Consider the following 14,567-nt stretch of genomic DNA (forward strand, 5'->3'; position numbering starts at 1 on the left):
CACTGACTGTGCAGCACACACAGGCCAGCACCTCACAACCAGACAGTAGACTAAGATGATCTCCAAACTCTCACTAAAGTTCTCTTGCATTTATCAAGCGGATTAATATGGTAATCTGCATTACCTGTGCGTCGATTATCTTCTGTTTGGCGTCTATGACCGCCTGCATCTCTGCATGGTCTCTCTTCAGTTCTTCCTCCACGGCCATCAGCCTATGAGCCACAAATGGTATAAAACCTGATTTTACACTTACAAATCATTTTGACATTGCAGGTTTTTAAGTTGGATGCTTTCGTTTATATGTTGTATACAAGAACCAGACAATTTAAAAGGTAAAAATGTAAACACATCAGAACCCTTCATGTTTACTAAATGTTTAGTCACCAAAAAGTGTAAGATTCTCACTCCTCAATACAGTATATACTGTAAATTTGGTCATACTCTGCCGGTTCATGCACTCACCTGCAGATAATACTCTTCATCTGGCTGTCTTTCTCCTCCTGTTGTCTGCGCAGACGGTCTTCGCTGTCTTCCAATCGAGTCTTGTATTCCAAGAGCAGTTTCTGCATCTGCTGTTCCTGTGCCAGCAGCCGCTTCTCATATTCCTCCAGTCGCCGACTAGACGCCCGCAGACGCTCCTTCAGCTTTGAGATTTCCTGTTCGTACTTCAGAGAAGAAGAGCAGAGTCTCTTAAAACCCAGCTCTAACGCACATTTGCAGCAATTTCTCCTTTATCGCTTGTTGTACCTTCTCTACATGTTTGCCTTCATCTTTGCTCAGTCCGTCCTCTTCCCCATCTTCATACTGGCCATTATTCAGGACCCATGCTGCGGTCCGCTCCACTGGGGACATGGTGACTGACTCTACAGCGGACTGTACCTTATGGACACATGCAAAGAAAGCATTATTTGGGTTCAAATGTGTCTGGATAAAGCAAACTCTCTTTCCTCATCTCAGTCTTTACCTGTTTGGTGCCTCGTCCTCCTGGAACCGGACTGTCTCTGGAACACATGGACTGCTGTCTGGATCTCTCGCCGCTCTGCTGCATGGGTTCAGTGTTGACGCTGCTGCTGCTACGCAGGGAAGTGCTGTGAGGAAGTGACCTTGGGGTTCGCGACCCTGCGTTTCCTGCTGCCACCCCCACTCCTCGACACTGTTGCTCCACCTTCACGATATGCGCTGTACCTGCACTGCTCTGCTTCGGTACCACCACAACCTGGGCTCCCGAGTGCTGGTCGGCAAGGGGAGGGTGCCAGCGTGCCGAGGGAGGAGGCGTCTCCTGGCACTGGATGCTTTTGCGAGTGAGTTCTTCCTCCATGCTGCTGGTGGAGGGCATCCGTGCTCTGGGTGTAGCTCCCCGGCCACCTGACGCACTCGGACTGGCGCTCCGAGAGCTGCCTGTGCTCAGATTCTCTGAGCTGGAGCCTGGCTGCTGGGACTGGGCAGAGTGCATGGATTGGGTTGAGTGTGTGGATTGTGTGTGCAGGTTACTGAGGTGGTAAACAGGATTTTGGAAAGACAGCGGTTGCAGGCTGCGCTGCTGGCTGAGGGAGGGGTGTATAGGGCGCCGCACTTGTGGGGCACTCTGGGACAAATGGTCTCTTAGTTGGGGAACTTTCGGATGGACGGGGGGCTGGTGGAGGTGTGGAGGAGGGACAGGGCTGATGGAGGCCTGAGAGCCCATTCTGCCTATTCTAGGTTGGGCTTCATTGAGAGAGTTGGGACCCGGATGCCCCTTTGCCAAGTAAGAGTCCTGGAGGTCCATTAGAGATATACTGCGTCCATTCGGGAGCGGACTGTCTCGCTCCTCGTTGTCAGAGAAGCTCATGCTGTGAGTGGAGGAATGCTGACCCAATAAAGGATGCTTCCCTCGGACTAAGGCCTCCACGTGCTCCTGGAGAGGAGATTTGATGCTCCTCATTTCACTGAAGATACAAAATACACAAGAATGAATATATGAGAATCATGCGCATTTTATTTAAATGGTCCAATTCAATGTCTCAAAGTCTCAGAGTTTTTGGAAAGTTACTTGTGCTAATCTAATGTTCATTCATACTTTGGTTTTACAATGTATTGTGGTCTTTCCTTGTCCGATACAAATTGGCCTTAAAATATAAGTAGGCTTGCCTGCCATCTGTTCTAAAGCCATTTAAAATTTGCGATAAAATGGAAGTTAGGACAGATCTTTTCTTCTGAATTGTGATGTACATTTGAGTGAAATGAATTATCCCTAAAAAAATGTAGGACAGGGACAATTTATCCATTATTAACCGGTTAGACCAGTTCTAAATGTGATCTTTGGTTGTGTTTTGGCTGTGTACGAGAACAAAGATAAAATAGAGCCAATATAGAGCTATAAATGCAAATCACCACAGGTCACCACGCAAAGGCTATGTTTTTGACGTACAAAGTTGGCATGAAAACAGCTTCATTCGGCTGTATGTCACAATACAGAAGAAAATTTATGTCACTACTTTCATTACATTGCGTCTTTAACCAGAAATAGCAATTTATAATGTTCATGTTTCCACAAGTTCAAACCTGGCACTTTCTCAGTACATGTGAGAACCAATGATGTTCTTCTCCTTTCAGGAACACACCAAGTTTCATGAGTGAGAAACTACTATAATATTTGAATAACAACCAAATAATTTCAGTCTATTTCTCACACAAAGCCCAACTATGGCTATAGATGAATATAATAGAATATAGCACAAGATTCATAGATAGAGAAATTTATTAAATCCAACGATGTCCTACCTGTCTGCTGGGTCTTCGAATATTCTCTGCAGTCCTGAGGACACGCTTCCACTGATGTCATGAGCGGAGCTATGGTCCTGGAAGCGCCTGAGCTGCTGCTGGATGGGGGTGGGGCTGGACAGCGAGCGGGTGATATCGCCAAGAATACGTGGCAGGGGCCCCAGTTTGGCCACCGTCGCCTGCAGGAAGGAATTGTCACCCTGGGTTGGTGCGTTACCATGGTAACCACATTGAGGACCACAGAGGGCAACCACATGGAGCCCCAGAGTATGAGGGTGCAGATGGCAGATTGGTGGGTTGGCAGGAGGTTTTTTTTGGTTGGTCGAGATAGTAGGCACCATAATGCATTGGTGATAGAACAGCATAACCATGGAGACACAGTGTGTCGGACAGGAAAGGGTGGAATGGATAGTGTCATGGGTAAACAGAGGACAAAACAAAAGAAAAAAGTCAAATTAGGGATAAATTAAAGAAAAAACAAACGCATGCTTCTACAAAAATGACAAAAGCCATTTCAAAAACAATTAACAGAAACAAAAGGGGTAAAAATGGTCAAATGCAGGCCATGCATCACACAACAACAGAAGGTTATGTCTGAGATAAGATAAAATAAAGGATGCGATGAATTAACTCATGGCAAGAAACAAAAATATTGTGCAGGGAGGTTTTAACTGCAGTCAAAACAAAACCATGCTCCAGACGCAACAGGTCAGTGAGAGATAGGGGAAGGACGCGTGGGGATGCGTGAATGCACTGTGTCCAATGTCATTAAACAGACTGTTCCAGTTTAAACAGGGCCATTAACCTTGAGGCTAACTTAACCTAGACAATGAGTTATGACATTAACACTGCAAACAAGTGCAAAGCTTTTTTTTGGGGTCATACGTAGCCATTCAATGTACTGCAATACCAGGTTGGTGATAACATTTAAAATCAGCTAAATCCTTACAGCGTTCAGTGGGGATAAAGCATTACTGACATGAAGCACACAGCTCAACATAACATTTGCAGCAATACCTCTGAGGTATGTAACGTGCTTCCTGATTTGGAGATGTGGGCTCTCTTAATTAATAAATTAAATGTGCACTTTGCAATTTTTTGGTGAGTACCATTCATGTTGCATTTGTTTATGTTGTGTAAGTCCTGTTTATTTCTATGTCTAAAACTTTTTAATGAAAAAAAAGAGGTTTATATAATATCTCTGGTAGGCAGGTGTGTTTTTACCCCACCACTGTCACGCCTCTTGAACAAATTGATGCTCAGCTGTTCTAAATCTCTGTAAAACCAGACTTGAGCCTAGGGCAGATTTCATTGTAAGAGGTATTGTTGCAGTCTAATGGTTTGAAAGGATTTCAGTACCTTGTCCAGCTGAGACACCACCTCCCACAGTAGCGAGTGTAACACCGACAGCTCACGGCCCAGGTCGATGTAGCCCTCAAAGCCCGGGTTGTTGGAGATAGTCTCAAGATTCGAGATCTCAAGCAGAAATCGAGTCATACCAGCCCACTCGTGCTCCAGGAAGTCATTCATGAAGGCCATGTACTCCTCTTTGTTTCCGAATCTGATGTAACAAAGAACAAAAAATTCTAAAGTACTGAAAGCGTTTCACAATGACTGCATTTACACACACAAGAATATTATAATATTAAAACATAACATCAAATGTGAATTATGTTAGTGTCATGTAAACCGTTAACCTGGATTCCATAATTTTGACTCAATTTTCCATTTTCACATTCAAAATCCTGAAACTATTTAATTAATAATTAGAATTTTATGAAATAAACATTGTGAACTGTATGAAGAGTGTTCCTGACATACTTGGCAAAGTTAGCGAGATTCTGGATGACTTTGGCAATGAGGGTGAGTGTTCGAGAGGTACGGTCGTCGGGGTATTCCTGCATGAGATTGAAGAGCGAAGGGGACATGATGGCAGGGCACAGGAAACGCAGGAAGAGCGATGCGCTAATCAGACGCTGACTGATGTCCTGCTTCCCTCGAGCATGACACTGCTGCTTCCAGGATGCAAACACCTCCTTCAGTTCACGTGGAAACACACTGAAAAGAGCACAGCAACAAGTTAGGATGGAGCTAATGCTATTGCAAACATGAGCATATGAACAAACTACAAAGAAGAGCAATGTAGTTGTGTATGTAGTTACCAGTAGAAACATCGTGAACTCCATAAACATATACTGCTGTTGGGTCGGCAATTATTCATCATGTTTTGAAAGACATTTCTTATGCTCACAGAGTCTGTAAATGTTACTACAATTTACCGTAAATTATTATTTTTTTAATTTTAAAATGTATTTTATTTCTGTGATGGCAAAGCTAATATTTCTGCAGCCATTACAGTTTCATGTGAACCTTTAGAAATCAGTATTTCTTATTATTATCAGTGTTGAAAACGTATGATTATCATATATAAATATATTCTTGTCAGGATTCTTTGAAAATAAAAAATTCATAAGAATTTTATTGAAAAAGAAATTTTGTACATGTTATAACTGTTCACTTTATAAAAATTGTAATGATCGCTTTTGATCAATTTAGCACATCCTCATTGTATAAAAGTAATTTCTTAAAAAAAAAATCTTACTGACCATAAGCTTTTGAACGACTCTGAATATAAAAAGTCTGGAAACCCAATTTAAGACTTTTCCAATTGTTCAGAATTTTTGAAGAATAATTCTTTGAAACATTTTATGGAGATCACTCACAAGAAAACCACTATTTTAATTACTGTGAACCCTACATAGATTCTTTTCTTTGTTTTGTTTTTTTGTTATTCAAGTTTCTTCTTAGCTACTGTTAAAGTTTACGCTTTACATAAATTATGTCAAGTTTTAGGAATTGAAAACGTTACCAGTAAGAGTTGATGATCTTGCAGAGGGCCAGCTCACAGCACATTTTTAGGTTACTTTGGTGCTCAGGAAGCTCAGCGCTGGAGCACTTCGATGGGTCTACTTCACAATTTTCATCTGACTCATAAAGGGCTTTAATAAACTCTCCTGCAAAGCAAGCACAAACATATATTAAAGGGTCTACTTGTTACAAAAGCCATGATGAGCAAACTTTTTTCCTAATTTACCTAGTGCATCATGTAGGTACTTCTGTCCCACCAATTTGAGGTATTCTTCAATAGCTTTGGTGGCTAGCGTGTTCTCCCTAAAGATCAGCACGTCATGGTCAGCGCAGCGATCCACCTCAGACATCACCAGATCTGTTAGGAAGTCCTAATAAAGGCAGGTTTCAGTCATAAACAAAGTGATTTATGGTGCATTTAAGTAAATGAGAAGTTAAATGGCATCGTACCTTCGCTCGTCCCGTGCTCTGCAGTATGTGCACAAGCGCGCTGGCCATCTCCTCTTTGTTCTTCACGCTGATGACGGGCTCCAACACAGAGCACAGCATGGTATAGTTATTGGTCACAAATTCGGCAAACTCCTTGTACTGCTCCATTGGCAGGATGGAGACAGTCTGGAAGCGAGATTTGATGCGGATGGAGGGGCCTCCGCCTTTGGATTTGCTGGTGGTGGGGGTGCTGACCGGATACCATTTCTCCACAAACTGTCTTCCCATCACTACCTGCACTGGTATGTTCACCAGGCCCACATAGTTGTTTTTGTCCTTCTTCTTTTTCTTGTCAACATCACGGTAGATGTGTACAGTGACGCTCTTAATGGCCGGCACACCGGCGAACTCAAAGTGCTCCCCCCAGAAAAGGCAGTCAGAGCGGGTTTTGCTGGTGGTGCGGGCGTACAGCACGTCATCCAGACACAGCTCACAGAAATACTTCTTTTTCGGTGGCAGATCTTTGGCTTCGATGATCCACAGACGGAGGATGTTTTCCGCCCGTCGGCGGTTGTCCTGGTGATTGAACCCACAGTAAGTATAGAACAAGCATGCATGCTTTTGTATTGATTAAAGGAAACGACAACAAAAAACCAGCATCTGGTGGTCACCTTATTAGGCTGCACAGTTCTCTTGAGGTTCTCCATCCATTTGTCCCGTTCAGCTGCAGAGGAGCAGCTGAAGCACTTACTTCCACCCGAATATGCCACCTACATGAGGAGAGGGACTTCATTCATGAAGGAAATCATTCATTTAACCCATATGTTATGAAGACTGTATTCAATATAACCCTTCCAAAATATTCTGTGTTTGTGCTGTGGTTTACTGATGGTCTTTTCTCTTCCTATGGTTCAGTTTGATTGCATTTACATTTATTCATTAATCGGATGCTTTTAGCCAAAGTGGCTCACAAAAGAGCAATAATGCTTTGTACCTCAAAGCAGAAGTCTTGTCCAAGAATACTGCTGTGTAAAGGTTTGATGTAGACGTCCTCCTCCATACTCAGATCAAGAGCTTCAACAGCACTGCCTGGACTCAGCAAAGACTCATGGGAACAGGACTCCTTCAATTTGGTAAGGCCTCGCGACCTACAACAGCACACAGAAACAACAGAAGCTTTTGCTCAACCGCTCAAGATTCAGCCAGATCATTTAATAATAATAATAATGAATCCGATTCTTAGATTTCAGAACACCGTGTCCTGAGCCACAGGAGATTTGATAGGCGAATAAGAACCGTGACTAATCATTTTGGCTCAGAGAGATTGATTATAATCTCCGACGAACTTTGAGGACCTTTTAGTACGGCCACAGGGAGGCAGTCAAACGTAAGAGAGTGAGTGTTTCAGACAAAAACAATCATTTCATTTTAGATAAACGCACCCAATAATCAATTTCTACTTGTTTACCGTAGACAAAGCAATATTTATTATAAAATCTGACAAGAAACCAATTCCACAATCTCACTGCTTCCAGAAAGAGAGTTTATACCTACGAAAAACAACTAACGATCCACTTGAAGGAGTCTCCCAAGAGCATATCAGGATATTAACGCATTCCTGTAATGAAACGAAGACTGCTATCCAATAGTTTTCACTTCCTTTTTTTGCTGCAGGTGTAGAGGTACTTCACTGTAGCTCAGGTGAAGTTAAAAAGGATGCAGAAAGCTGATGTGACAAACAAGACAGAGAGGGCCGGCCAATGCCAAGTCCCCGTGAGAATGTTACCATGGGGACCGCCCTATGAGGAGCTGAGGAGCGAGGGATGAGTTGACTACATAAACAGCTTTAACACTTCCCCCCCCCCCACACACACACACACACACACAGAGAATTCAGTCTTAAAATGAGACGAGAAGAGAAAATGCAGTAATATCATATCATACACAGAATACATACGTTCTACCATGTTTTTGAAAGAAGTCTTTTATGCTCAACAAGGCTGCATTTATTTGATCAAAAATACTGTAAAAACTATGGTAGATTTTGCCGATAATTTTCAAATCATTCTGGCTAAACGGTTATAAATTTCCTTTTGATTTGAAACAACACAAAGTCTGTTTTTTTTCTGATTATTTAAAATTTGGTTCGTTTTGAGCAAAAACATTTGTTAGAACTAATAAAACTAATAAAAAGTTTTTTAGTTTTTAGACCGAATGAGTTGAAACCTTAACATTTTCTTTGTGGATTTAAAATGAACAGATGGTCTTAAGCAAAAGAGCTGCAACAATTCAAAAAATCTTTTATTAAAGTTTTTATAATCCATTTGAATTTTTTTTACATATTAATGAATAAATCTGTATATATTAAATTCTTTAATTTACAAGCGTCATGTTTGTGATTTTAATTCATGTAAGCTATAGCTTCAGACTTTTAAAATCAAAACAGATTCATGATTTTGACAAAAATGACTGCTTTATATATTCAGAATCACAAGTATCTTAAAGCTATTTGTGTATTTTACTTTTCATTTTATTACAAGTAGGCCTACAGCACCCCCTAAATAAATAACAATGCCTTACTGAACTGGCACTACCTGGGGCAGGCTGTTGGTGGTGCAGCATGTGCTGGTGACTGTTGCGTCTATCGCACATCAGACGCATCATTCTGTACATATACTCTCAAATTAAATGCAGCGATTCAATTGCTATAAGGTTGAATGCAATAATATAGCACATACGATCAGAGAGTTAGTCACGTAACATGTACTATCCTGGCAGAAGTGCCTAATAGAAAATATGCTGGCATCAGTTACTCTCATTATGAGAAATTGTGGTGATGCCTGCTGACTTAGATAAAAACCAGATAACCACAATGACTGGCCACTCATCTGGCTCACATCCCAACAGAACCCAAACACAGGACCCATCATTTATCACAAAACATCCATTATCTGTCCACATTACCCCTTATTTCCCCCCGAGATGTGATCTTCCAGTCAGAAGTGAATATAATCCAGTTATACAAAAGACAACATGCCTTCTCTGGTTGTATGAAAAAACAAAAAAACACAGCACACCCAATGTAGTGCGATTCATGAACACACAAACCCTGCGAGTTAGCTCTTTTAATAACACTGCTCAGACTCACAAGCTATCGAATCACAAATCAGTTTAATGGATCTTTCACCAGATTAAACTCGCTGAATCGGTCAGCAAATTTACTGAACTGACTCACTTACTGAACCTTCTGAATCTTGTCTGGGGTTTGTGAGACCCAGTGTAATTGCATATGACAATGTGTAGTTCAAGATACATCAATCCATCTCCTCCATCCTGAAGGTATCTCTTTCCGGCTCCATTTACAAAGGCATGGTACACTGAATCGGACAGCTGATGCAGAAACAGGAGGGTGACTCCTGACGGAGGGCACACTTCCAGCTCTCGATATGTTTCACCTGCGCTGACTCGGACAGCTAAGCAGATCAGTGCACAGTCAGCCTGTACCCGGACACAGCTCTCCTCCTTGATCCAAGAAATCTAATCGGTCCGCTGGGACTGCAGAGCCACATTTAAGCTCTTTATAGTCAAAGCTAAAAGTCCACTATGAATACAGGACTAGTATTTTCATTCAGACCACATAGTGAGAGGTGATTCTGCTATGGCAAAGGTCGATTACTTCAAAGCCTCTAATGTGTCATTAACATTTTCTTTTCAGCTAAGAGTTCAAATGTTTTCCCATTGCCAGCTATTCAGCAAAGCCAAGAAAGAGGAAACTGTAGCCTTATCTGAAGAGGGGTTTAGTTAGCTTAAGCTAACTCTTGGCATGATTACAATGGGAACCTATAGGGCTTGGCCGCCACGTTGCATTCTGGGACGTGGCGGTCCTGCTGGCAGCCTCGCGAATGTAAACATACATCAAATCGAACGAGAAGAAGCAGAGTTAGGAGAAAGAGAAAAGATGGTAAAATCGTGATAAGGTTATGGGATTTATAGGGATACGCTAAATATGGATGCCAGGGACCGGTATGTGGACAAAATCGGCACTATTAACGGTTTGGATCCATATGAAATTCCCATCAAATAGTGGAGTACCGACGGAGACTTGCTACCGCACTTTTGCATAAAAGATATCTTCGGCTACCTTGTTTGTTTTGTGAGCGCCTACACTTCAGAATAGTTCCGAAGCTACAAGTCATTGAAGTCTCATGTACAGTTCACAAATGGATGGGTATTTTCCTGTAAAATATCCCGTTAGCTCTTCAATCGGACCTGTCAAGTCTCTGTGTTGTTGTCCTGTTGCTACTCCTTGTCCTTCCAGCGAAACAGCAGTATTCAAAGCATCATTTTGCTTACTTGAAAGCAACCTTAGCATGATGTTGGGCTTTTTAAGATAGCGTGGTTGTTGTGAGAGCACGATTTCACGCCAATCTGTAACTAAAGTCACGTTAGACCTAGCTTCACAAATCGCTTAACGTTAGTTAATGCAGCAGTTTTGTAGTTCAAATTTTTTATGTCAGCAGGGGGATAGCAACAAAAAGATGAATGTTGAAATTTCCCGTATTTTGGATGAGTAAACCAAGAAATTTCCCTTATTTTCAATGTTGACTTGCTATATAAATAAATATTCAGATGTTATGGTCTCCGTCGCGCCTCCAAGCAGGAAAGGGGTGTAAAGTTAATCCATTCTCATTTTATTTTCCCCATGGCGATTATATGTTGCGCTATTTACACCCCACAATATACAATATAATTTTCGGGTCAACTATCCCTTTAAATGCACCCAAACATGTGCATGTAAGCGCATGTGTGAATGTAGTGACAGATGTGAGCCGAGAGTTCAGCTGTAATTCATCTCAATCAAACTGTCACATGCAGTTCCTCTGTCTTGGCCACACTGAAACAACCACATGCCCCACAACACTCACACACTCCTTCCCAGAATTACTTTATGAGCAAGAGCTCCTCAAAACAGATGCACTCAATCCACAAGGAGCAGCATGAGAACTCAGAGTGATTAGAATCGCATCTCCTCCTCATCTGTAGTCTAACCGCAGCAGCTGTGGCCATTAGAGTATACAGAGAGAGCAGATCCACCAGCAACATCACAGTCAGAGCCCAAAGTCTCCACCATGTTCCAACTAACACCAACAGAAAGGGTGGAAATGCAACTTCTGGTTTGTCACCATAGGTAACCAGCCCTAATTCAGCCCTCGGGCCTGTGAGACACTCTCTATGATATGATAATAAAGCAAAAGTGACTTTCCCTAATGCTATTAACAGCCCTGCTTATCATTAATCCTCCTTACACACCCAACTGCAGCACAGAGAAGAAGTAAATCACGAGCAAATCTGAAAAATCAAATGACAGAAAACAAAGAGCCACTGTCCATGTGATACAACATCATCTGGGTGGACAGTCAATAACACCTGAAGAAAGCCATTTATCTTAAAGGCAGATAAAGTCAAATTAAATACTTTTTTTTTTTTTAGAACAAATAGGAACTGTTAACTGGTGATTAATGAACCAATGATTTTTCGGGGTCAAACAAAATGTTTTGGGGTGTGGGGGGGGGGGGGGGGATCAAACTAAAGAAAGGCAAAGCAAAGCAAAACAATTGAATTTCACCGAAACATGATCAGTGGAGAAAGATACATTTTTGGGGAGTCCGTTTAAGACGATATATATTCCATTTCATCAGAAAACAAATGGAACTTTCTGATGGCAATTAAAGTAGAAAGATTTTTATTGGCACGCAGGAACGGTCCAACAACAGCTCAGAAAATAAAATAAAACAAGACTTCTTTATGCTAGAACACATGGGAACTGAATGTTGCTCAATGGAGAAGGATTTTTCAATTCTAAATGGGCGAACTGGCCTCTGCTAGGAAGCCAAAACATTTGTCACACAGCCAGCGCATTCCACTAGATGGCAGTAGAAAAAAAAGTGCAGTCAAAAATCAAATGAATCCAAATGTTTGACTGGTAGCTTAAGTGCGGTTTAAAGTGCAGTTCTAACGCTGTAGCTTTGTTAGGGACGGTTCTGCCAGAGAGCTGTCAGACTGCCTGAAAGGTTTAACATTTCTTTTAAAATGGATCTCGTGTTATGCCAGGTCCCAGCACAGCGTATTATACAACCAGCTGCTCTCTATAAGACAAGGATGAATTTAAGCAGAATTGTTGGCCTTGTTATACAAGCACCCAAACCCTTTTGTGAATAGTTGCTTATAATTAAAGAAAAGTGAAAAACGTATAACTATTATTTTACTATAAAAGGTCCATAGAAAACAATCCATTCAAACATATCTATTAAATCAGTGTAAAATGAAATAAAATGGCTTTGAACTCATCATCTGAAAGATAAATGCACATCCGTTTCTTAAATTCTGGGTAGAGACAAAAAAATAAATAAAAAAATACTGAAGGAAATTGAGTGAGGTTTGTGAATGATTACATTCATGAGAAAAAAATCAAGCGTAAGTCGTACCTGTCATTTTCTGTTGGTCGTAGCGACGGGAGTTTAAAACTTGTGTTGCGGTCCAGCTTTGTTTGACTCTTCGTCCTTTTGATGGATCCTTTCAGTCGCTTACTTAAAAAACCCTGTGAAGAAGAAGCGTAGAAAAAGTCAGATGTGTCCCTTTAAGAAACTCATGTTTTTCAGTCGGTGAATGATGGCTTAGTGTGTGGCTGTGGCCGGCATGACTCAAACTTGTTCATGAGTGTCTGTGCATACAGTTTTAAAGTCATGATCAATTATACATGGACAGCACTCGCTGAAAGACCCTGAGAACATGACACAGAAAACGGCACCTACACAACGAAGCAGAAGGCAACTTCACAAAGACTTCATTGACCTTTCTAAAGCAGGTTTGAACATCAGACGACAGGCAGCTGAAGTAAAATCCAACAGACCATTTCAGCAGACATATCAGTCTATCTTGGCAGTGAAAATGCACTCGCACGAAGAAATAAGGGCCAGCCAAGGCCAGCTGAATAGTTTAACGTCTGCTTGTTGCACAGTCAGTGCTTGCTCAGTGTCTTGAAGGAAAACAAAATATTAATAAGTAACCAAGTCAGAGAGTTCAAACAGCCACCTGTGGATATGCATGCAAGTAATATTTGGTCAGAATGAGCTGTTCTTATGAGGTTTCAGTAAAAACAGAACACAAAAAATTCTCAGCATAAGCATATCTATTCGTATCCGGTGTGAGTGTGTTATTAACTCATTTCAGTTAGTAGGAGGAGCACAATAACTCACTAAATAAATACATTTGTAAAACCTCTGAAATCTGATTGATTGAAACTGTAGGAGACACAACCTAAATAAATAAATAAATAAATAAATAAATGGGTACCACTTTACAATAAGGTTCGTTAGTTAACATTAGTTAACTATTTTAGTTAACATGTACTAAGCATGAAAATTCTTCCACAGCATTTATTGAGCTTAGTTCATGTTAATTTCAACATTTACTAATGCATTGTTAAAAACACTAAAGTTGTGCTTGTTAACATTAGTTAATGCACCGTGAATTAACATGAATAATGAACAACTGTATTTTTATTAACTAATATTAACATAATGTAATAAATGCATTTTTACTTGTTTGTCATGCTAGTTAATCATACATTAGCTAACAATAAAAAAATGGAACCTTATTGTAAAGGGTTACCAATAAATGTTATAATTATTAAGAATAATAATCATATTTTTTGTTCTGTTATCTGGTTTCCACACCTCTGGGAATCTTGTGATTACTGTTGATGTATCTTAAAATTCAGGCTACACTGCAGACTGACAGGCTTCAATGCAGTCTCCACATAATTCATATATCAATTATATGCTTCCTCAACAGGAATGGAAAAAATGACACACAGAAATGCTGGAGATAAATATCTGCCTTGTCCCACTTCATGCCTGGTTAAAAATATCATTAAACAATTTCTAATGCATCTCAGAGGCTCCGTTTCCAGGATGTGCCTTTGTTACTATAATGCTATCAGAGGCAGTGTTTGCTCGTTGTTCATGCAAAAAAAAAAAAAGGAACAAATTTGATTGTGCAAACTTACAAAGTATTATTACACTGTATATATAGATATATCATTGTGCTGAACTTCTGTCCTCATACTTAGGAACTGGCCTGGAATAAGGAAGACCATTAGTGGCTGGAGATAAACGGAGGAGGATGACGCTTCACTAATCAGGGGCTCAAGAGGGTGATTAAAGTGGGGCATGTATCCCTGCTCTGTTTCTACATCAGTGCAGTGTGACATGTAATAGACGATGATTGACAGTGGGGACTAACTAATGGCAGCGACACAAATATAAAAAAAAATACAAAAATGAGAGTAATTTACAGTTTCAAGCCTATATGACTTACTTTCTTCTGAAACACAAAAAGGAAACTGTGTCAGTGTTGTTTGTCTATAAAATAAGAGGGGAGTAAAAAAAAAAAAATGACACTTTTAGTTTTTGGGTGAAATGTCCCTTTAAAGCGATTCTTTTCAACGA

The 14,567-nt window shown here is 40.7% G+C and overlaps 1 protein-coding gene across 6 annotated transcripts in view; it reads right to left on the bottom strand.

Annotated features, from left to right (window-relative positions):
- The window catches only part of LOC113119104 (ras GTPase-activating protein nGAP-like), a 72,538-nt gene that overhangs the window by 3,627 nt on the left and 54,344 nt on the right, over positions 1-14,567 (bottom strand). For 5 of the 6 annotated variants that reach the window (XM_026288344.1, XM_026288335.1, XM_026288318.1 and 2 more), the window contains 13 exons: positions 12,543-12,655; positions 7,052-7,205; positions 6,729-6,827; positions 6,079-6,633; positions 5,855-5,999; positions 5,630-5,774; positions 4,582-4,818; positions 4,120-4,321; positions 2,761-2,960; positions 965-1,925; positions 748-879; positions 463-665; positions 125-212 (listed from right to left, as the gene is read on the bottom strand). In XM_026288344.1, coding sequence (XP_026144129.1) covers positions 125-212; positions 463-665; positions 748-879; positions 965-1,925; positions 2,761-2,960; positions 4,120-4,321; positions 4,582-4,818; positions 5,630-5,774; positions 5,855-5,999; positions 6,079-6,633; positions 6,729-6,827; positions 7,052-7,205; positions 12,543-12,655 — 3,234 coding nt within the window. The remainder of the gene's footprint in view (positions 1-124; positions 213-462; positions 666-747; positions 880-964; positions 1,926-2,760; positions 2,961-4,119; positions 4,322-4,581; positions 4,819-5,629; positions 5,775-5,854; positions 6,000-6,078; positions 6,634-6,728; positions 6,828-7,051; positions 7,206-12,542; positions 12,656-14,567) is intronic. The other variant, XM_026288326.1, reaches the window with a different exon arrangement.

This window comes from Carassius auratus, chromosome 2 (assembly GCF_003368295.1).
Source record: "Carassius auratus strain Wakin chromosome 2, ASM336829v1, whole genome shotgun sequence".
In the NCBI taxonomy this organism is placed as follows: Eukaryota; Metazoa; Chordata; class Actinopteri; order Cypriniformes; family Cyprinidae; genus Carassius; species Carassius auratus.